The sequence below is a fragment of the Bombus impatiens genome, unplaced genomic scaffold, assembly GCF_000188095.3.
Source record: "Bombus impatiens unplaced genomic scaffold, BIMP_2.2 scf_0114, whole genome shotgun sequence".
In the NCBI taxonomy this organism is placed as follows: domain Eukaryota; kingdom Metazoa; phylum Arthropoda; class Insecta; order Hymenoptera; family Apidae; genus Bombus; species Bombus impatiens.
In genome coordinates this window covers 1,609,228-1,634,476 of record NT_176533.1, presented here as the reverse complement: position 1 = coordinate 1,634,476, position 25,249 = coordinate 1,609,228, and the positions used below count along the sequence as shown (strand labels likewise).

Sequence of the window (25,249 nt, the reverse complement as noted above, 5' to 3'; positions counted from 1 at the left end):
AATACATTATCCATAATCATAATCTCGATCGTTTACGAGTGAAGTTTCGCTTATGTTTACGGAATATTCAACGTAAAATATGATAAATGCTATACTTAGCACAAGTAACATTTTGTATAATCGATAGCGTCAGTCATCGATCGAACACAGTACGAAAAGATTCAACGATATTTCTCGAAATATTTCGATCCTCGACGGTCCTATTTTCTTCTTTTTCTCAATTCACTCATTCCTCTACGACGTAAGTTGTAATCTGTATTTGTAATCTAGTGTGTGATGTAGAAAAAAAATCCTGAAATACTCCAAACACGAGATTTCCTACGAACATCAGATACTTTTCAACGTCGGATATTTTTTTTTTTTTTTCTTTTATTATAACACAAGCATGCGACATTCGTAAGTAGATACGTATGCAAATTCGCGTTTCTATATCTAGATAGAGAATTTCTTTACCTGTTAATTACTATGGCGAGTATTATATTTCGGATACTTTTAATATGATTTTCTCTCTCTATCGTACGTATTTTATAATTTTTCTATCTTCAGATTCTTCGTAAATAAATAAAAATTCGCGGCGTACCGATGGAAAGTCGTTGTGAGCGAATGCTGCGTTCGATTTATAGGAAATTGCACGATGAAACGATCTCACGGCGAACCGTTTTCGGCTATAGATATCGAAGTTTTGCAATATTTGCAAATATTTGCATCCGATCCTCTCGCCTGTCTCGTTCTAACTTACGTTTTTCTTGAAATTCTTATCTTTTAAATATTCTGTCAAACCTCTATTTTTTCTTAATATATATTCCGCAAATAGATACCTGTCTTATTTAGCAATAATTCTTGCGCCACTTGTACGCTATCATAATCGATGACAGCCAAAGTCGCGCATATGTAACACGATCTTTTATGCAAAAATTTGTTATTCATTCCGCGGAATTCTGTCGCGTTCTCGTTTACCTTTTCAACATTCTGTCAAACCTCTATTTTTTTTCGATACATATTCCGCAAACAAGCACTTGCCTTATTTTCCGATAACTTTTGTCCGACAAGTACGCTATGATAATCGCTGCCAGCCAAAGTCACGCGTACGTAACATGATTCTTTGCGCATTCCTCCCGCCCAAATCTTCTACGTTCTCCTTCAAATCCACGTTGAAACGTTCGTATTCAAACGTAACTTAAACATTCTGCCATATCTCTATCTTTCCTCGATGTTCCGCGAATGCCTTACGTTTTACTCTGCAACGCGATTTCCGCGCGATTCGAACACCGTCGTAACCGCTGCCAGTCAAAGTGGCGCGCACGTGACGTGATTTTTCGTATAAAAATGTCCTCTTACCCTTTGCGCGAAATTCCGCTACGTTTCCCCTTAAATTCGTATCTTCTCGACATTCTCACGCGTCTCTTTCCTCTATTTTCCGCAAACACCAGTTTTACTCCGCAACGATGTTCGCGCAACTCGGACGCTGCCACAACCGCAGCCAGCCGAACTTTCACCAATCGTCGAAGCACGCGTTAAACAGAGGATCGTTGGAAAAATCCGTTGCGTTTGAATACGCATATCCTGCGTGCGAAACGCTAAAAAAGAGGGTCGTCCCTTCTTGCGAGGAAAGGAAGAATCGGCCGTCCCCCCGATCGTTAACTGGAGCACGAGCGAAGGGTGATTCCGCGAAGCTACAGCGTGGGGATCGACCGGTATTCATTCATACGCGAAACGCAGATCGCCGATCCACCGTGTGTTCACCTTGAGACCCTCGAATGACAGTCTCGTTGGAATTCTCTGCTGAGGAATTCAGATCGCTTCTGGACACGGTCCAGGAATGTTGCTCGTTCTCTCGCGTCTGACATAACGGTGAAATACTAGCGACAGTTCGTTTATGCAGTTATTCCTTCTTCTTTTTCCTATTGCCCTCCAATCGTTTCTTCTTCTTTCAACCCTTAATACCGTTGTTTGTACACGGTACCGTTGTATTTTTGTTAAACGCGAGAGTAAACACGCGTGGATGATAATCGTTGCCGCGAGTGAGCACATAACGTCGAAAGGGTAAACGACGTAAGTACAAGGAAGATTAGGAATTATTTCGTTTGCGCAAAGTAGCGATTAACGTCACGTAGGGTAATTTATTTTTTTATTATGGATATACGTAATTTGTTATTAATTTCCTGACGCCTGAATATCACAATAATTTATTGGAACTGGCTGTTCCGTGAATAGTAGAAATTATTGATAACTTGTGGATCATACTGTGATATATTAGGTCGTCCGTTTCTTTAGTTTTGTAAGGAAATAGCGGATGCACGATATTTTTCGTTTTATATTATTTTATCTATTTTCTTCTATCAAAATAAAGATCGCAACGTTCGATAGATTAGGTTTCATGTTTGTATAAAAGTGAGTCGTTGTAAAAGACGTGAAAAGACACTTCTCGGGCAATCTGATATATTTAAGAATATAATAATAGAAATACATTTACGTTATATCGTGTTAGTAATTAATTTCGAAATAACAGTGTAGTATAACGATATATTTATCTACATAGGAGCAATGAAATATACTGATAGTATTATCAGATATATAATAGCATAATAATAATGCAGAGAAAATGATGAAAATCGTGAGTTTGTATTTTAATACGAGAAGATAACACAGTGTCAATAATCCTCGATTTAAATAATTCGATATCTTCTCTTCAAATCTATAAAGATACCGAGTAACGAAAATCCGATTCGTTCGATTAACAAACAGACGCGTGTTGTTTAACAGTATCGAAATTATTCCTTCCTGCCATTTACGTCTCTTTTATCTCTCTTCTTCTTTTTTTTTTTTTTTTATTTACTCATTTCACACGAACCACGAAATTGAGTTATTAACGACCGCCACTATGAAACGATATTTACAATGGCATTTATACAGTTTACCGTCTCATTACCTGAATTAGTAGGACAGCGAGACACAGTTGGAATTGTTTTGGTTGCAGAGACGCGAGCCGATTCCGTTCGAGTAACTGCGCAATCGATCGATCCGCTGATTCGATTGGCAAACAGAGAACGATCGGTTGTATGAGGCGTCGGAGATTCTTCCTCGTTACCTGGTGGAAAGGTTAGCTTCGCGAGACGACCGAAGATACCATGGGTGAGTGACGTTCATTCTGAGTCTGATTTTTGTCTTCTTTCGAAAAAATTCTCCCACAATTTGTCCCTGTTTTTCCTCCTTTCTATTTTCTTTACGCTGTTAACCCCTTCACGTACAATCTCCTATAACCGTCGAAAAATGCACGACCTTATTTTCAACGCGATCGTTTCTTGCCTATGTAACGATATATTGTCTGTAATTTTAACGCTGTAATTCCGATCTTGCGCTTTTATAGTCCGATAAGAAGCAAATCGCGAGATGGAAGCCGATAGAAAGCAAGTGCCTTTAGAAATACGAAAACGTGATGCGTGTTTATCGGTGCGGAATACGATTGGCTGGTCGTGCGTTAACGGGTTAAATTAATTTTGTTTCGACGTTATTGCCAGTGCACGTATGTAGCTATTCAGATCGCTATGTCAGGTATAACGTGTTTATCTTATTATATGCTAAACGTCACTGTAATTGTGCCGTTGGATCATTGTGTTAATGAATTATGTAATTACGTTAGGATTGATTCGTCGCGTGATATCGATAGCGAAGATAATAATAACAACGGCCATTGTATCGTGTCGATGCGCGTGTGTAAGTATACACGTTATACATACGTAGTGACAGATTGTAAAAAATGTTTGGGGCTTCGTTAAGAATCAGTATCGTTTCGTTGTGTCGCGCGTCCTGTCTACTACGTATTCATTATTCGTTTACACCTCATTCTGCATACTTAGATGATACTTGTATCTGAAATACGATTCACCGACGAATTGGAAATTTCTGCTCGGAACACCATTGAACATGATCATGACTATGAATTGAATATCAATTGGATATGAATTAAATATGAATGCATCGAATATGATTATGAATATGAATTAACGCTCGGATCATGCAACACAAGTACACATTTTGAAATCTCAACGCATAGTCGGCGCTTTGAATTATTATCTGCGTCTTCTCAACACGTTCCCAAGTAAAGATAACGTTCGAGAAGGTCTATCATTGCCAAGGTTCGCCACAGTTTGCTCAAAGATCGATCGAAAACCATCACCAGCAAATAAATCCATCGAGTCTAAAGTTCGTTTCAAATTCTATCGATAAACAATTTCGCAGCTGCTCGACCTGGTTAGCCCTTTAATTGCGAGAGGATTCGCATTTTCAAAAATTCATTCTTCGAAAACCATAGGTTTTCGAGGATTCCAGAATGGCATTTAATTATTCTACGATAGAAATTCTTCGTTTTATTATTTTCTACAGAATTAATCGACAAAGAGAAAATTAATACCTAGAACAGAGAATCGAATCGACTTGAAACTTCGATTATATTCCATTAGAATATTTCTCGATAACAATTCAGAAGAGATAATATTTGTTTTTCATTTGAATGTACGCGCGATCTACCGTACGAGGCGTACAATTTTCTTTCCCCGTTAAAATTCCACTGAATCGATCAGATAAATCGAAATCAAACAATCTCGTAACTTCTCTGTTGACTTTTCGAAAAAATTAGAAACGAAATACGTGTTCTGCTCTATCGAGTCACGCGTTCGATACTCGTTTCATTTCTCGAGCACATTTTTATCGATGATCGTTTCACGCGGCAGTTCATTGATGAAGCGGGGAAGAGCGGCGGAAGAATATAAAAAATTAAATATCAAACTATGTATCCAAGGCGCATCGTGTTTATACTGTAGCCATTTCTGTTTATCGTTTACGAAGACGCTCGTACTTGATGCTGATAACTACGGGCGCGCGCGCGCGCACCAGCAACATTATCAATCGACAATCTTCTTGCTCGTAGCTTTTCCTCCACGTTTATAACGGCATCGATCGATTCCAGATATCCTGACACTCGGAAACAATTTCCCACCAGCGTCCAAAGTGACCAAAGTCCTTCCATCGACCTTTGACACGTTTTTCCAGACTATCGACGTATCGCTCGTTTGGTCCTCCGATTCAAAGGTTCGTCCATTGGGAAATTTTTGTTATTATTTACGAGACAATTCCGAATATAATTCGGGGACCTGAGAACGAGGAATATTTTAAGTTAGAATTTCAATTCGGCACAGGCAATTGCAGGCAAGTAAATAACTTGATACAGAGAATAAGTCGAAGTATAACTTGGAAATATTTGTAATTAGAGCGCAGTCCTTTTAGAGCGAAGAGTATTTAGCAGTGGACTTTCCAAACGATTACTGTTTCCTCTTGTATTCATTGGAATAGTCGCAGAATTTTTGGGAATTATTTGCGAGGAATTCGCACTATGAGAGAATTTCTTGAATTTCCTTCGCTACGGAAAAATGGAATTTCTCTCGTCTATAAACGAGCGCGTTGCACGAGTTACATATGAAATATATCTATAGATATCTGTTGAATATAATGAAAATTCGTGGTCGAAGTGTATCTTTATAAATGGAATACTTTCGTATCTAACGTAATACTGTTGCATTGTATTCGATGAACAATACCTAATACAGTAAAAAATAAGTTATACGACTATGTGTCACAAAGTAAACACGTTCTCCGAGCATTTCATCGAATCTTTCAATTTCTTGTATAATCGTGTAGCAAATTCGTGAAGAAAATATCGCGAATCAAACGAGGGTGATCGTTGCCCTAACGACGAACGGTTTGGAAAGAAGAAAACAACGGTAGACAAATTTCGTCCCGGGATTGTTCGTGCAAATCGCAGCTGGAAGATTCAGGATCCTGAGCAATACATGAGTCACGAGAGCCGCGTTCTGTCAACGCGTGCCTCGATATGCGTGCGGACACGCAGCCCGGAAACCACGTGATTCATCGACCCCGCAATCGGCCAATCTACATTAACAACGTGCTCGGTGATTCTGAATCGGCTTTTCCTAACCCTCTGACCCCTCTTGTCCCTCGCCGTTTTCACCTCCTCTCCTCTACACGAGCAACAACGTACTACCATTGTGTAAAAGCGTCCCGTTACACGCGCAGATACCGCTGGACGCTCGTGGAACTCCAAAGGATCGCAAGAAACGTTGCTTCTTCTATTTTTCCACTATGTTTCTTCTATTTTTCCGTTATGTTTCTTCTATAGGCAGAGTCGAAATTCGTCATGACGTTGGTCGAGTGCATCGCTGTTCTTTTACAAAATGTGACGTGAATCTGTGTTTTTGTTAGAGAGGTTTAATTATCTTTACTTTGAGACTGTCAAGTCAGAAGACCATTGGTGTGTTTCGTAGAATGATTTTGTTTTTACAGAAATTTTGAAGGCGTTCTGTTATTACAGAAATTTAATTGCGTTTGAGATTTATAGCGTCGAAAGCTAGTTGATACTTTTTGGTAAAGTAGCTTTAATCTGTGTTTCGTTAGAGAAGTTTAGTTACATCTCAGATTTGTAACGATCTGTGTCAGTCCATTGCTATTTTTCATAGGACGATGTAATCTGCGTGTCCTTACGAAATGTTTAATTACACGGGGAAGATTTCTAATGGTCTAAATCAGTCGATTGCTGCTTTTCGTAAAACAATGCGTTTCGTTGTTGTACAAATCTAATTAGCGACTCGTAACGATGATGGTCGGTGCGTCGTCGTTTTTCATAAAATACAATAACGTATTCCGCGTTTTGCTATTGTAATAAATCAACTGCGTCTGTTGAATTCACGAACACAGACGAAAAATAAAGGAAATTACGATTAGACCGTGAATTTTCATATTCGTGGGAAATTTGAAGGTATGGAAATACGCGTAATGTACACGATATGCAAAAATATGTAAAACAATCAAAGTATAATACTTGTAATGTTTAACGACGAGAACTGTCTCTTCAGATCGCGTTTACGAAAGTAGCATTGTCGGTATAAAAATATGAATTTGCATAAATATCCGTACTCTAGTCGTAACTTCGTCAATTACGAAACCGATGGTATGATATTTCCAAGAATTTTCAAATTTTTACACGTTTACGATTTCAATTTGCATATAGTTTGCACAGGATTCAGTGATTTTTCTTTGGTAAATACCATGTTTCACGATTATATCCCATTTCCTCTCTTTCTCCTTTAACTGTATACTTTTGTCTGTATATTTTTAGAGAAGACCGAGTGCAAAGAAAGATTAGAGAAAATCGGTTTAAGCCGGAAAATATTTGTGTTGAGTCAATTTTAGATGCGTTCGATGGTCTTCTTCGCTTTTCCTTTTTTCCTCCATCGAAAGGAAAATCGAGTGAAATGAGAAATTAAAGAAATTTGACCAATTTTTGCTCTGAACATAGCGTTTCGTTATAATTTTCTCTTCCCTCTTCCCTTTTCCTTCGATCACAACCATCAAATTAATAGTATACCAGATACATGTTAGGTCGTCCGAAAAATTTCTTCGTTTTATAAGGAAACAATGGATGCACAACGTTTTTATCCATTTTATCCATTTTGTTCTATCAAAATAAAGATCACAACGTTCGACGAATTAGGTTTCACGTTTGTACGAAGATGCATCGTTGCAAGAAACGTGTCTGTAAAAGAAAAACACTTTTTGGACAGCCTAACATTTCAATAGTATTCGACACCAAAAATCCATTGAATCAATTACATATACCTAGTGTATAATAACAACGAAATTAAACGCGTTAAATGACCAGTAATCATCATCAAACATATTTTCTAACATAATTTCGCCCGAATCCAATTAATAACTATCAGTATCAAAGCCAACAAAAAAAAGAAATAACCAAAGTCAAAGAAAACCCAAGGAAATTGTCGAAAATTGACAGGAAGAAAAGGATATAATAATATACAGGGTGGTTGGTAATTGGTGGTACAAGCAAAAAGGGGGTGATTCTACGCAAAAAGAGAAGTCGAAAATATAGAATGAAATTTGTTTTTTAATTTCTTTTTTAATCTTTCATCGAAACAACGATCTACAATGCAACGATCTACAGTGAGATTCGTTATAACGAGCCGCGATAAAGTGCACGCGTACCGAGCGGAAATTCAAAGTCGATTTTCTCGAAAACAAAGCCTCCAGCGAAAAATTTTTATTCTACATTTTCGACTTCTTTTTTCGCGTGGAATCACCCCCTTTCCGCTTGTACCACCAGTTACCAACCACCCTGTATAATGTATGATAATCTTCAAAAGTATCACGAGGTGCGTATCGATCGAAGAAGTTTTTGTAAAACTACGTTAAAGTCTCGAACGTGGTAGATTAAAAAAGACAGGGAAGCGAGAAATAAAAAGACGAAAAGAAGGAACAGAAGGCTAAGTGCAAGAGGAATCGGATATACGCGTATGCAGACTCAACAGCTGAGTATTTCAGCACGTGGCAACGTGTGACACTGTGTGTACCTGGCGATGATGTGTGCACGCGTGCACCGCCGTGTTAAATGATAACACATCGAAACAATATAGACACGTTGTTCTTGCGAAAGATACGTACATCGTGGTGTTAGCGACAAAAGGATACGAGGTGTCCCATCTCGCGATTGTTTGTCTTATCGCTCGATCTGCTCGCTCGTGTATAGGATGTCTTCGAGACTGCTGATCTCACTGAACGAGATTGTTGCAGGAAGAGAATAAAAATAACGCTGCTGAACGAGCAGTTGGTGTGGTCGTCGCAGTGATCAGTCGTAATTCTCTGTATCAGAAGATATTGCATTATAAGGTAATTCGTAAATAAAATATTCGCGCGTTCTACTGTTCTGGATAGGAAACGTAGTTTCACGAAGTTTTATTTCAAAACAGAGAATTGTTCGTTTCTTTTATCTTATTTGATCTCGATTAGATCGAAAATCGAATACTTTTAATCTTATTCTGATATAGATTCCACAAGTATGGAGAAACACTTTGAAATTTATTATAGGTTGATATATAAGAATAGGCTTGTTCTTATTTTTCAGGGCAGAAAATATGATTTTGGTCAATTTTTGTGTAATATATTTTTATAGTATTAGGTTGTTCGAAAGTTTCTTTCGTTTCATAAGGTGATAATAGATCAACAACAATTTCTGTATTACATTATTTTATTGAATTCTCTATTATTATCTTCGCGCATAATTCAATAAACTAATATACAACAAAAAACATTGTCTATTATTTCCTCATAAAACGAAAGAAACTTTTCAGGCAACCTAATGTACATGTAATAATATAATATACGTAATGTATCTAATATATCGTATTTCGTCGAATTGGAAAATTAGATGTTTTTCTTAGATAATCTTGTGCGATACGAAATACTAATAGAATTAATCTCACATACGAATATAACGAGTATAAAGCAACTTCTTCCAAAGTACATTCAGATATTCGCGTTTCGTTCTTCCGCATCGTAATTTTCTGCAGTTTTATTAAGAGAAGTTGTACGTACCCGAGATACGCGTCGGGAATTGCTTTATATCGAAATCTTCGCTCGAATTTATTATACTTTAAATATCATTTTGACAATCCCTGCGTGATATTCTTCTTGAGTCGTCGCGCCTCGAGTTTACAATGTTCCTCGTTAGTCGATCCAATTTTATAATATCATGCAACGATATTTTCCCTTAATTACCTTAATTCGATAAATGATTTTTATCCAAATTTCAATTGAAACGAAATTATAGTACAAAGTCACAGTAAACTGTCTGCGAATTGGACGATCAAATAAAAGTTTTATTTCGTCCCGAACACCGGAGGAGAACTCGATTCTTTAAATCGCACGGTTGTTTCCAACGCGGATGTATCACGAACATCCTGTGTACACATACTTCGTACGAATGTAATAACATATATACAGGATGTAACGCGGATAAAACGCAGGTAGTGTGCAGATAATAGAGAAGTGTAGCGTTACAGAGATTACGCGTGCCACACGATTCACCATCTCAGTCTCGTTCTTTCGCCGTATCGCGATTACGACCCTATCGCAATGTCGTTCGTCTCGTTTGTGTCAACAACGTGTTTTGCATAAACGTCACTCAATACCTTGACCTGTTGTCTCGCAGATTTTTCTGTGCCGACTTGCGATTTAAAAATATCAGCTTACACGCGACTAAATTACGATCCACGATTAACAAGGTACAAAGAATCGTGCAGAATTCAAAGAATAATTTACCTGTGCCGCGAATTTAATGCAATTCCTATCCAAAATGAAACGAAAATAAAAATAAGTTAAACGTGTGACATATTGGCAAGTCAGCTTGCCGCGTATCTGGCATTTTCTTCGATTGAATTCGCGTTTTCAAAAGCCACATTGATCGTCACTCCGCTTGCGATCGCGTGAGTCGAAGTCTCTTTGAACCTAAACCTTCAAACCTTTCGATCTGCTTTCGAACGGAACGTTTATTCACATCGTAATAACATCACTGTGAACGCTACCAATTTTTGTTTACCTCCGCCGCGTATTTTTACTACCGAAATATCAATGAATTATAAATAATAATTATAAATTAAGAAATAATTCAACGACGAGAATGCAGATTCCATTCGCTCGTTCCAAAGACGCACTTTACTCGATCGAAAGTGACTGATGCAGCGGACAAAGCACACCCAGACCACGCCTAATCCGATACGTAATTGTGGAAGTCGAAACAGGTAACAGTTGAAGATAATGCTTGTACACACGCGTACACATACATCGACGCCAACTGATTTATCCATTACACACACCTATAGCCTATCTATAAAATATCTAAACAATATCTGCTTCCTTTGTAAAACGTCGCAGAATCTTTTCCTGTTAATTTCCTAAGAATGAAACAATTACGTTTCTCAATTTAAAAGAAAATGCTTCCTTTTAATTGAATAATTTAATCGATCTAATAATTAAATTATTCAATTAAATAATTAAATTATAATAAATAATTTAATCTAAAAAAAAAAAGTAAAATTCATATCTCGAAAAATTGAGAGATTCGACTAACGAAATCAAAATAATACCTTTCCCTCCCCTTACAAAATTACGTAAAATCTTCTTCATCTGTTTGGGTTGGAAACTAAGTGATTGCGGATTTTGTCATTAGATGGTATTGAGAAATCCGCAATCACTTAGTTGCCAAGCCAATATCTTTAGCTCGTAAAGTTACGCTGATAAATCGCACGCGTGGTAAAAATTGGTTTTATTCCCACGTTTCGAGGCGGAAAGTTAAGGAATTGGAAATTTGGTTAAAATGTCGCTCGGATTAACGATAGAGTATGGAAACTGAAGCGCAGAGGCAGCGTTGAGGCGCGTTTTGAATACGAACACCTCTCACAGGCCAGTACCAGTAGTCACGTAACCGCGGATACTGGTCGTATCTGCTGCTGTGATCAGACATTTTCACGGCGTCATCAACAAGATCCCATGGCTATGAAGTTTCTTTATAGTCGAATGGCGTTTCCACCTAAAACTGGAAGTCCAACTGGACGAAAGAAATAGCGGACGCTATAACGTTCAGCTAGACGGAAGCTTTATGGGATTTATGGCGTTGGGTGTAGCAAGACTCGTTTAATAGCTCTAGTTTTCTTCCAAGATGAACATGTCGCATCGTAACCCCGGCTGTGCACTCTTACGAAACACGCCAGTTCCATTTTCTCTTCATATAACGTGCTCATCTTGTAATAGACTTTTTCGGCCTATTTTTCTTCTCGAGAAATGTCGTCGCGTTTAAAAAAACTTACAACCTCGCGACGAAATTTGCAACGTTTCCTACGCGTCAGAGTCGTCTTCCGCTAAAAAGAAAGAAGACAGAAAACATAACGTCTTCGTGTTACGATAAATCTCTGTAGCTAGTTTTATTCTCTGTAGCTAGTTTTATTCTCTAAGCAAAAGGAACGAAACATTTCCAAAGTTCACCACCTCGCGACGATATTTTCAACGTGAGAATTTTTGTAAAAGAAAGGTCCTTTGAAAATTCCGTCACGTCGTTGTGTCGTCTTGATGAAATTTGCCACGTTGCAATTTTTGTAGAGCAGACAGTTTCCTTTTCCGATCGGAAGATCGTTCATATTTCCGTGCAATTCGCGTTTATTATCCGCAATTAATTTTCTGTCGTCACAGAATGCAAAACTGAATGTAAATGAATATCAATGAATATCAATGAAGTAAAAGACGAAGATCTTTGCGTTACACAGGAAACCACTGGATTTGAAGAAAAAGATCGAAATTGTAGAAATTATTTTCACGAGTTGCAATAGTCGGAAAATTGTACTACTATATATACGTTAAATGTTTTCCAAGTATGTAGAAAACGGTAAAAACACGTGTGCACGATTGAAATTGAGATGAGCGTTCTTCGAACGACGTCGATACATTCGACATGTGTTTCTTCGCCAATTAATCATTGAACACGATCGAGCAGAATGCACGATGTGGTTCTTGACCCGTGTTAAATGTCGCTTGCCAAAACCTGTTCAAAATCCTCGTGATCAAGTATCTGTTGTTATTGGAATGTGGCAGCTGGTGCAGGTAGGATTTTGCACGTGCTCACTCCTCGACTTCCGATCATCGTCCTTAAAGACGCTAATTGTTACCTTTACGAATACAAATTGTCGAAAGTTAACGTTTACTTAAATGCTAGGGCAAAAGCAAACAAAAATTAACGGCTTGTTCAAGCCATTGAATAAGACGTATCATTGCGGACTGGAAAGTAAATGGCGGTAAAATTGAGGAGAATTTATGAAGGGAATTACTCAAGGTCTATATTAAACATTTTTAAATAAAGAAAATGTTGTTTGCGTTGTAAGATCGAAATAAATCTTGGCAAAATCGGGTGCAGGTTCGTTCAAGATTTTAAATAAAGCGCATGTATAAGAAATATCGTATTATAGATTTGAAAATATGTATGCGAATGTTGGCGAAATCAGATAGAACTTTTGCTAATTTCATTTCTTCTCTTAAGCGTACGAATAAAATTGAAAAAAACTTAACACGTTCTTTGACAAATTCAACGTCCATGTGGAACATTTTTCAGTTAAAAACTTTGTTCGCGTTATAAGGTTGAAATAAAGTTTGGTAAAATTGAAGAGGATGAGTGAATGTTCGTTAAAAGATTTTTAATAATTGATAGACGAGAACTATTCTATTAGATTAGAAAATATATGTTAATATTGCCGGAGTTGAGACGAATTTTTATTAACTTTATTTCTTTTCTTAAGAGGACGACGCGGTACGAAGTTACAAAATCGAAGTCTTCAAACGAAGATCAAATGAAATAAAATTCCAAATGAATAAAAGAAGTATCTCGTTAGACGTTCGTCAAAAGTAAATCGTAATCAAACGAACGATACGATATCCTGAATAACCTGAATGAGAAATAATTAAAAATCTCGATGAAATAGGAAATGATTTTTCTATTCTTATCTATTTCCGAATCCTACCTTTTCTTTTTTTTTTTCTAATATAAATGATTAGCTTAGTATCGTGTCCGTATCTGGATGAGGAACTTTCTTTTCTTCCGAATCCGAAGGAAGTTTCACCGACAAAGTCCGCGTGGTAAAAACCATCGCGATGAACAGCTCCTTGTTGTTCTTCTTTAATGAATCATTACGTAAGCTTTTTCAGTTTCCATTAAAAATAGCTACGAAAGAAATATCGCTTCCTTATAGCGTCTGCTGAACCTGATTTTCCGTACGCTTTCCATGCGCTATCGTATTTTCCATCGGATCCACCTGATGATTCTGATGAATCAGAAAGTTTCGTCTATCTGATATATGTCAAAATAATGGAACAAATATCTACGATATACGCTATATCCGTAGAAACTATTTTAAACATGAAGAAATACCGAATAATATTTCATTAGTTCAAATTTCTTCATTTTTCGTATAGTGGAAATTCAATTCCGTTTATTCGTCCATGGGACGAAAGTTAAGCAGGTTAAACCACAGACAAAGCTTATTTGTTCGAACGCGATATATTTGCAGTAGAAGAAAATTCACAAAGAATAAATTTTCCATTTTGGGGCTGAATGTTTATTTCAAATTGTGCAACGACGTATGTAGCTTAAATATTTCTTTTCTAGCAAATATACGATCTTTAAATATCACGAATCTCTTAACACATTTATCTCTTCAATTATCGCCCATTTCGTGCCAAGTCTATGACTATATCTAACAATTTTGATTTTTCCACTAAAAGAACGAGCAGAATATTTCTTCTCTGTCTCTTACATCGTTTTCACAGTTGTCTGGTTATTTTACATTCAATTAACAACGATCTAGTCGATTAATAATTTCAATAAACAACCGAAAAATTGGATTATTTTATTGCGGATTTTACTTCTGCGTTAAATTCTGCCTCTTTGCTCGACTCAACAATAAAATAAAATCCAATTGTTACTTCACTACTTTATCCTATATTTCATTTCTACAATGTTAACAACTGAAAATTCTGTTATTCTCAATTTAATCGCAATTAGCCAGCACTACCGTAAATTTCTTTCCTTTTTCTTTTTTTCTAAGTTTCAATTAGACATTCACTGAAATGTATCAAGGAGCCAGCACATGTAAATATTCCAGATGTTAATTGCATCCATTCGTATTCACTGGCTCGGCATCACGCAATTTTTTCTTTAAACTTTGCTCAACATAGGTATAATGCGTCTAGTGATCGTTATCGGTGAATCTGCGTCAAGCTTGATGTAAAGTTCGCCAAGATGAAATCGGTGAAAGTGCGACTGGAATGAAAAACAGGGAAGTGGAGATTGCGAATTCGATACCAACGATACTACCAGCAGTTTTTGCTCCTCTTTATTCATATCTGGCCACTCCAACAGGAAGATATAGTTCATTAAATCAATTTATCGTCGAACCACAAATAGGAAGTCAGCGAATCAACTCGAACGTCCAGCTTTCATTGGTCTTTTCTTTTTTTTTTTTTTTTTTTATTAATTAGCGAAGTCCATATCGAAGGATTCTAAGGAGATTTTGTCGAGGGATTGTCGGGACTTCAAATTTTTAACAGGACATTTTAACAATTTCTTAGATTCTGAGAAAATTTGTATAATTCACTAGGATTTCGAAATTTTCTAATCGAGATGATCGTTACCGATTGTTTAGATTTCGAGAGAATTTTCTCTGATGCTCTTAGGCGTTTCCAGAGTTTGTATCAGGCTGTCCTAAAAGTATCTTTCTTTCACAAACGTGTTTTTTACGACAGTGCACCTTCGTACAAACGTGAAACGAAGTCTGTGAAATGTGTTTATCTCAACAGAACGAAATGGATCGTACGTAATTCGAGAAAATAATATAAAAGAAAAAACGTTGTGCGTCTATTATTTCCTCATAAAACGAAGGAAACTTTTCAGACAAGCTAATAGAATTTTGTACAAGTCAATAAATTGTTTTATTATTTCTCAGGCTTTTGTTGGACTTCTCAGGATTTCTTAGAATTCAATTTATCTTTTAAACGATTTCTGCTACTTTTATTCTACTTCTAGGCGTTCCTACATCTTTTTAAACATATTTCTCGTCCCTTACGATCTCCAAATCTTTTAAAATCTTCAACTTCTCACGATCTCTTACGCAAATCCTCTTCAACCTTCTCTCCAGTTCCTTCGATTTCTTCAAGTCTCTCTCCCTCTCTCCCTCTCGAGATTTACACGAAATTAACTCAAAGCAGAAGAAGAACGAAACTCGCGTCCACATCTTCTACATCGAAGCAGAAAAACAGAGTTCACAAATCATACGAAGCTCACATTCCTCGATCGTCGAACGCGACGCAACATCCGAATAAAATTCACATCGAGGGATAAGCAGCCGTGAAAGGCGGAGAAAAATCGAGTTTTGAAAGCAGCTCGTTACTCATCAAATAAATGATGTGACACGCAACGTGGATGAAGACCGAAAAACGATCGGATGGTGGCTCACAGACGATCGTCCTGTTCTTCATACACGTTAACAGGCAACATGAATTATTGAACGAGCGTGGATTATTTATTTGTCTGGGCTGGGGCCGAAATGCTTCCGATAAAAGCGACGGAACGAAGCCGTGTATCTCGTGAAAAGGAGGAAACAGCCGGAGATAGCTCGATCGCCTCGTAACTATCTTTCTTTCCGCAATAGTGCGGTTGCGAAATTCATTTCACGGTTCTTAATTACTTTTAATTATCATTGTCCGGACCGCTCGCTCTAACGATCCGACACCGAACCATATTTTTTCCCCGTTTTCCTTCCTTTCTTTTCTATTTCTTTTCCGCCGTTTCCTTTCTTTTTCGTCGTTAATCGCTTTTTATTTGCTTTAATTTTCTGTTCGCCTGTCTCTCCGAAATTCCACCCGTTTGTCCAACGCTTAGATAGCCGAGATTTCGGACGAGCACTGTTTTCCAACGATATAATTTCAAAAAAAATTGACAATTTTATCGTAGTCGACGTGAAATCTCATTTCATCAATTTTAAACGTTAAAATGTAGAGGATAAAATATGTGAACTTAACAAACGAAACGAAAATGGTTCTTGTCGAGAGATGTAGCAAAAGGAAGAAAATGATTTTCTTAGCCAGACATCGTTAAGTACCTGTACACCTGTAAAACCTGTATACGTTGAACATGGTAATCACTCGATTGTCGAACTCATATCACTAAAAAATAAAGACCCGACCTGCTCGTACTAGTTTAATCCTAAAGTTTCCGGTATTTTAACGCTTTCGAAGACTCTCTATTTGATTAGATAAATCTCAGATTCGTAATTCGAGTCAGATATTTTCTTTTTTTAGTAACTTCAGTTCAACAATCCGCCTGTGCTCCGTATAAACAAGCTTCCCTGTATATTATTATTACGTCCGATTACTCGATGATAACTAGTCATTATTATTATCATTTAGAAAATTATCTTTGCTTCTTTTCAGTACAGTTTTAAACAAAAGCCATGATCTTTTAGTCGATATATTTGATCCTATTTTCTCTCGGTTGCATCTTGTGTTTACGATGGCATCGTCGTGTTTGAACGCGTGAAACGATAAATCAACCATTTTCAACGTATAGTTTTCCGTGGAAGATGCAGAAAGTGGACGTGAAAATTGTAGCTTCTTAAATCGATATTCGATTAAATTTCAATCATTTTCGACCGAATTGTATTTTTCTAATAAGAGTTTAAACAAAATATGAAAGAAATTGCTGTTGACGAGCCGCATGTTCGCTTGTTTCAACCTTACGTTAAAAATTTTGGACATATATCGTCTCGAATGTCAATTCTGTGATAAAACTAAGGATTTCTTGTGATTATCAGATTCTCTGTTGGAACACAACGAACACTGTTTAAATCGTATTATCGATCGGAGCTTGGACGTGTCTTAAATTTCAGTTAGTCAAGCAATATCCATCGACTTTTGAATTCGTTTGAATAATTACGAGCATCGATGAGTATGAACGCGTTGCTCTTAGGATTCGGTGAAGTACGAATCGTCGGAAACCGTAATGAAATAAAGTGAAATAAAATGAAAGAAGGTAATCAAAGAAAGCAACCATCTGACCAAGTGTTCGGAAGATTGGACGTGTCTTAAATTCCAATTATTCATGCATTATCCATCGACTTTTGAAGTCGTTCGAATAATTATGAACGACAATATACACATATAAAAACGTATCCTTCTTAGCATTCAATGAAGTATGAATCATTAAAAATGCTGCTAAGATAAAATAAAAGAAGATATTGAAAAGGCCAACCAAGAAACCAAGAAACTATAGAAAATTGGGTGAAATAAAATAAAGGCAGAAGAGGAAAGAAGCGGAACGAACAACATCTCAGCAGGTGTTCAGAATCAAGGAAAAGAAGTAAACAAAACAAATAAGGAAAGCCAACGAAAGAAACGAACATCTCACCAAGATGTTCACAAGACTGAACGTGTCTGAAATTTTAATTATTCGTGCATCGACTTTCCAAATCGTTCGAACAATCACGAACGATAATATATGTACATATATCTATGAACACGTACGTATATCCTTCTTAAGATTCACTGAAGTATGAATCATTAAAAATCCTTCTAAAATAATATATATATATAAAAAAAAAAAGAAAAAACGAAAGAGAAACGATATCTCTGCAAGTGTTCACAGGAAACCAAGAAGGCGAACAAAATAAAACGAAATAAATCAAAAGGACGAAAAAAAAGGCAACATCTCCGCGAGTGTTCACGAGGAACCAGCTCATAATCAGAGCCGATCTCCCCTTTCGAAACAGAAAAGAGGCTCCTTACGAAACGGAATTTTCACCGATCTTCGATCGAACCGGCCAACAACGTGTTTACCAAGCGGGTGAACTCGAATCGTTACGCGTGGCCCGTCGCTTAATAATTCGTTCTGCACGGAAAATGCAGAAAATTGTCTGCGTTACAACCAAACAAGTATAACAGAGGAAGAAGAGGAGGAGGGGAGAGCAACGATTCAAATCGCGATTTTCGAAAGCGAGAACTTTTCGAAATCGACCTGCGTCGCAAGAGATTCGCGGTCTCTTCTGACCGGTTCCTCTAGATCGAGAGGCGTTTTGTGTGTGTGTTTCCAGTAAAATTAGTCGAGCATAAATGGTCAGTGAACGGAGAGGTGAGGCTGTCCGGAAAGCGAGAGCCCATGGCAACGCGCCACGCCGATTCAGGAAGAGAGAGGCTGTGCTCGCTGTTCGCGGATATTATCTGCTCGACGATTCGCCAAAGTAACCGTGCTTTTACGTGGTCTCGCGAAAATTATCTCTCGCAATCGTCTGCAGAAACATGGAGGTTGCTGAAAGTTGCTTGAGTCACGTTCATCGCTGACATACGCACCAAGATTTTCGAGTATTCGTGTTGAGATTTGTATTCGCGTGGGTTGGACGCTGTTGGAAACTTGGTAATTGGAAGGTGAATTTGCAAGTTTCGGAGTTTCAAAGTGTCGGAGGTTGGCAATTCGGAGATCTACGAGTTTGGGAATTCGGAGTTTGCGAAGTATTTGCATTCGTATAGTTGGCAATCTTGTGCAGAGTCGGAGATTTGAAAGACCGATTTTACTACGATTGAACGTTCGACGGATTGAAAGTTGGAAATTCGATGGCTGGAAAGCGTTTGGAATTTGTATAGTTCGGAATTTTGCGCGGCGTTTGAGAATATAAAAATTGGAATTCACCATTTAAGGCTCGAAAGTTGGGAGAGTCGGATATTTAGGATTTATAAGGTGGCTGAATTTCGACAAGCGGGTATTTCATTGCGTTTTTCTAATTTACAAGGTAAAATTGCAAATTTAAGATTCAATGTTCGCCAGGTGACAAAATGTGAACCTGATCCCTTCGGTTCGTGTTCAATGTTGTTCGCACATACTTTGCTCGAGACGTAAGCGTTAGGATCCGAACGACTAAGAATTCTATTGAAAATTTTGTTCGGAATTCAAAGTTCGAACCACCACAATTCGAACAACCGCGCTTCCTAAAAAAAAAAAAAAACAGTCTTGAAACTGACAAACAATGGAGAAATTCCAAAATTGCCTTCGATCTTCGCCGCGTAGAAAATCAATTTTAAAATTTACACGAAAGAATTGGAAAACAAAATCACCGATCAACGACGCTCCTTAAAAGTTCGATCCTGAAGATTAAAAAGACGCAAGAAAAAATGTCTCGTTTCAACACAGTTTCTATCTCGTCGCTTGTGTCGTAGCAACTTCACCGAGACACGCAGACGTAACTCGTCTCTCTTCCTCTTCTCTACGCTATATCGCCATTTATTTCCGTAGATCGTACGCTCGCTCGCTCGCAATCCGCCAGGTTTGTCCAGCTGGGTTACGTAAAACTAGACGCGTTTATTGCACGGCGAACTTTTGCTAATTAGCGCGGGAGAAACCGGCGGCCAGCCAGCCGAGATAGCCGGTTACACGCTTCTCTTGCATATGTGTTTATACACGTTGGAACATGTTTACGTGTGTTAAAACGCCAAGGCGGATACGATGCTCGTGCCTCGTAATCCTCGCTGAGCTGTTCGCGTCGCGACGCTTTGATGTTTTCGCGAGAAAATCTTGCCAGTTTTACGACACGTAGTGTCATAGTACGTAGCGTACAACGACGCCTTTGTGCACGTCTTTATCGATAATTACAGCTACAACGTAATCGATCGATCGTCGAAGAACACGCTACAACGTTTCCGCCCATTAATTTGCGTAGGTGGCAATTAAACAAGTAATTAATTTAGCTGTAGTAGGTAAAACAGGCTAAATGGTTAATTTTGTCTTTCGCAAGGTTTGTATTTTATTTTGTTCCTCCGTTGTTAATTTCATTTTTAGATTTACCGTGTTCCAATTAGCCGTGCGTCTTTGGTCTTAGCGATTTTTAATAAAAAAAATAGCTACTCCTTTGTCGGACGGTATAATCGCAACGATAGAGGAAAAAAGCCACGAGCTAAACAATTAATTTGAAGGAAACGTGATCGGAATACGCGCGAGGAAAAGAGTGGAGTATTCATTGAGACATCAGCATTCAACGGTTTCTTCACTCTCGTCGTCCTTTCTTTTTCAAATTGCAACTTGTGTCGCTTCTTGCTCTATCGAGACGCGGTATCTTAATTAAGCTGTTCCGGTATAATTTGCTTATCGAACTTGAGCGTATCGACGTTAACGTTCAAAGAGATCGTTTGATGTTACGAGAGAAGAACAGGATGGGTAGCTAGCTGGTGAGGAACCAGGAAAGCCTCGAGAGACGAGGAAGCGAGCGGTTACGTTCTTTAGAATTGGAATCGGTGAAGGCGCGTTACGCCGTCGATCGCGCGATAAGAGGAAATCACTAGCTCCGAAAACGCACTGGTAGTTTCATCGTAAGATACAGAGAAGGAGAGAGGGAGACTAACGCGATGGAAATGATCGAAAGCGAGCAGTTCCGCGTTACAGCGATCGACAAATCGAAATTTCTAATATAAAAAGACGTGAAAAAGATGCGATAGAAATTCAATAATACAAAAAAAAAAAGAAAAAAAGGATTCTTATAATTCCATTTATCGATTACATAAATTATCTTCTAAAATATGTCTAGGTAATTTTTTCTTTTTTTTTTCTTCTTTCCAATCATAATTATAATCATAATAATTCTAATTATAATAATAATTTCTTCTTATTTTTCTGTATCCACACACTTGCATTTTTGTTACAAACAAGCTACGTTATACGTACGTTTACAAGAAGCGAAACTATCCGCGCGAATCTGATTTATCTTCGCTATCAATTTTTAATTTCATAATTACAGAAGTTTCCAATTGAAAGACGATCTTATCAGAGTCGGAGCAATATCTTCGCTCCCTTCGATCTATCGTTTCTTCAAAACATTTCCACGGTTAGCGGTACGCTGATATAACGATATATGGTTGAATAAGTCGAGAGTATATAACAGAGAAACGAGAAATATTCGTTCGAGTGGAAATTAAGTGGAAGTGGAGCGTTTTGGGGATACGAGCTTACCTTCCGTCACGGAAAAGAAAACACGGCCGTCTGATTTATCCGTGGATCGTTCATTCCGCTCTCTTTCTCTCTTTCTTTCTGTCTTCGGTATCCGTGACACAGCTCGCATCGATCCTCGAGAATTCGCGATTAAACCACGTCGAAAGGCAACGATTCCTCGTTTCGAGCATGCAAGAGACGGAAAAACAGTTTTGTGGTCGCTTAAAATGGAGCTCGTGTTTTTTTACCCTGCTCGTGTGTTGTAACTGTACGAGATAGAAACCGAGAGGCTCGTGCCTCTGTGGTTTAAATTAAATTCGCGTTTCCGTCTTCTCGTCATTTTCCATTCTTCTTTCTTTCTTCTTTTTTTTTTCGTTCTCTAGAGAATATTTTATTGGTATTTTAAAGTAGAAAGTCGCTGATCTTCCCGTGGGTTGAACGAGAACAAGGACTTGAAAATTTGCAAATATCCTTCGTTTCTTTTGTCGTCTCACCGCGATCGGAATTTTGTTTGTTTTAAAAGGGTATTCTGGTCTAGAGGCGTGAATATCGCGCGATTTTTGAAGCACTGTACGAGCGAAACAAAAAATATTTTTGCTATCCTTCTTTTTAGCATTTGTTTATTGACATTTCGAGATTACGTAAAAAATTCACTGAAAAAAAAACTCAATATTTTTAAAAGTTATGAGCTGGCAAAGTGGGTGCCGCCAAAAAAATGGGGTGTCGTGGCGTGCACGATATCAACCCTTCTGGTCATCCGAAACAAAAAATGCGAACGGATTCTTAATTAGTATGGATGCCGCTATCGTCTGAACCTTGGAAAAGTCAATACAACATTTTTTCACAAAATGACGGCCGTTCGAAAACAAATTTCTCATTCCGCACGTTTCTTTGACAATTCCGAACGTTTAAAAAATAGTAATATTAAAGATTTTGAGCTGAGCGTGGTCCGGACGATAGAGGAGTATATAAGGAATATTCAGACCAAATTTAAAATAAATCGGCTCATTAGAACTCGAGATATCGTGCACGCCAACTCGAAAAAAGTAGTTTCGAGAAAAACGCGTTTAAAGTTTTGGTTCCGGTCGGACCGAATCAGATGCCGCGTCACAAAAATGGCTGTAACTCATAAAATAATTGCAATTTTGGAAAATCCTTTTAAGAGTATATTGTTGAACATTTAAACTTTGGAAATGTGAAAAAAAATTCGACTTTTTCAAATTTCTAGACCAGAATAACCCCTTAAGGAACAAAGGTACACGAGTAAGCAACTTCGCACGATGATATCGTTACAATGACAGCGAATAGCTTGCGAATAGCTTGAGAAAATTTGAACACGCCTCCTTGTAAATGCTCTATATTGTCCAGAGTAATATTTACAAATATTCCAAAATTTTTAGTAATTAAGATATTTTTCATTCAAACGTGTTATCGATGTTATCAGAAATGTTCGATACACATAAATATCGCGTATTTCCGTATTTCATGGGAATTGAAAGAAAACGTTCTACGAATGTTGTAGGCCTCGCGTGAGTTAGCAATTTGCACAGTTACGATACCCACACAATCTAAACACTGCTGCCTAACTAATTCCAAAAATGAGTCACGCCGACATTAAACTTCTTTTATCTTCGCGTTTGTCTATTACGCGAGTCGGAAAGGTGTCGTAGCAACTGGTACATATATTATTGTCATCCACGTTTCTGTTAACGCGGTCAGATAAGACGGTAATCTTATTTGAACTAGCGGTTGATCCCGGCAGATTAAAACGATAAAGTTTCGCGGTAATCGGCTGGTCCAGGTCACAAAGTTACGCTCGTTTCGCGGAATGCAAGACGAGCGTATGACTTTTGGCAAATTGTGCTCGCGAGTAAAATGAAAACGTAGCTGGATCCTTTTTCATTTTCTTTGAAACGTACGGGAAACTTCGTTTAACTTCACGCTTACTTTCACTTGTTTCGTTTCTATCAATTTTTATATCGAAATTCGACGACATTAGATCGGATTACAAAGGCGAAAAATTCTTATCGAGAGTTTGAGATTCACTTGAGACGTTCGCGTTTCTTTAAATTCTGTATCACCTGCATTGGAATCAAATTTTAGCTACTTTCATTTTGCAAATTCCAGTCCGATCTACCTCGGCCTTGTTTCAGCAACGATTTTTAACCATTTCAACCGTGAACCGTATCGAATTTTATTTCCTACGAGATTGCGGCAAAACATTCTTTTCCACGTTCCAGAAACTTCTCATTAATCATCTTCTTATAAATTTATCACGTTCGATCGGCAAAAGGGTAGTGTTCAGAAAAGAAAATGTTGCTCAAAACAGCGTCAGAATTATTCAAGTTACGGGAATCTTCGAACTAAAATTTGTATCGCCATCGATTCAAAGCCTAACTGAAATCGTATTAAATCTGATTGTTTGTAAAATTCCGAGGAAACTTTCTTCTCCGAGTTCTATCTCTTTTCTTTCATCGTCGATTCATCAAAGACATGAAAGAAGTAAATAGTCTCTTGTCCGATCCAATTTCGAAACTTCTTCGACGACAAACAAATTCTCTCTGGTTACTGCGAATTACGTTCATTCGCAGAGAAACGTTAATTTTCGTTAATTCAGAAAAATTCCGAAACTCAGTACTAAACGGTTCGTTTCAATCTCCCGTTTCTTGCCTCCGTTTAAACGGGGCAATTTGTAAGCGTTCCGCGACGACACTGAGAGGCCGAAAACGGCTTTTTAAGCGTGCGTGGTCCCACGCCACGAAGATTTGACACCGGACCCGCAAAACGGGTAACTCACGTGATTACGCGCGTGCACGCGCGCCAGAAAAGGAAAAGAAACGCGCTACTAGCGCACAAGCGCCAGGATCCCCGTTTCTTTCGGTACAAATCGGCCCCTGCTCCGGTTTAAACGCTGAAAAGGTCGTTTCTAAAGTGCAAACGTCGTCACAGGTCCACTTTTCACACGCGCAAGTGGTCCGGATGAATGACACTCGTGGCTCTTAATTCACATCTCCGTAATCGACGTCTCTCGTCATCAATTTCTTCGAGAAACGTTCGTTTGCGATTTTAGAACCGTACGAAGGTAAGAAACCTTATTCGTTGACGGTGTTCTTATTCTGCAAGTGAAATGTATCAATAGCATAGGTACGATTGTCGTAAATTTGAAACATTCGTTAGCTTGATTTTACAATTTTATAACTTAGTTCTTATCGTTTCGTATAATTAACCGTAGAATTATGTAACGATATTTTAATATGTGTGTGAAATGTGGTTTAACGCGTGCAAAATTTCTATGCTTTTTACCATAATACATGTTCCATCTGAGTATCATCTAATGACAAAATTCGTAATCACCTAGTTGCCAACCCAATACGTTTAGGGGGGGAGGGGGGAGGTTAATTCGTATTAGGGGGGGTGAGGTTAATTCGTACAAAATAAGGCATGTTTTTGTGAATTATTTGTGACGACACAGTTAAAATCTCTTTATTAAAACGAATGGTACATTAAAGTATAACGTTCGAAGAATATTGTATAAAATTTTCACGGAGAAATATTAAAAAATACGGCAGTGGCAGCAATTATTCGGACGTGTCTGGGAAAAAAGTAGAATTGCTCATAACTTGGTGCTGGATCATCTGAAATCAAAAAATCAAAGTTCATTCGTTAGGTAACAGTTTTATCCGGGTAACGCTGGGAGGGTTTTTCGAAATTTCAATTTTTCATTTTTTTGGAACACTTTGAAGGGAAAATTAAAATCGGCTAATTTATCCCTTCAAAGTGTTCCAAAAAAGTGAAAAATTGAAATTTCGACCCCCCCCCCCC

General features: G+C 37.9%; 1 protein-coding gene across 2 annotated transcripts in view; it reads left to right on the top strand.

Moving 5' to 3' along the window:
* The first annotated feature begins 1,271 nt into the window (after positions 1 to 1,271).
* Positions 1,272 to 25,249, top strand: part of LOC100745000 (ras-responsive element-binding protein 1) — a 109,962-nt gene continuing 85,984 nt past the window's right edge. For both annotated transcript variants that reach the window (XM_012380975.3, XM_033318811.1), the window contains exons 1-2: positions 1,272 to 2,052; positions 2,978 to 3,132. In XM_012380975.3, the coding sequence (XP_012236398.1) occupies positions 3,129 to 3,132 (4 nt within the window). In that variant the 5' untranslated portion in view covers positions 1,272 to 2,052; positions 2,978 to 3,128. The remainder of the gene's footprint in view (positions 2,053 to 2,977; positions 3,133 to 25,249) is intronic.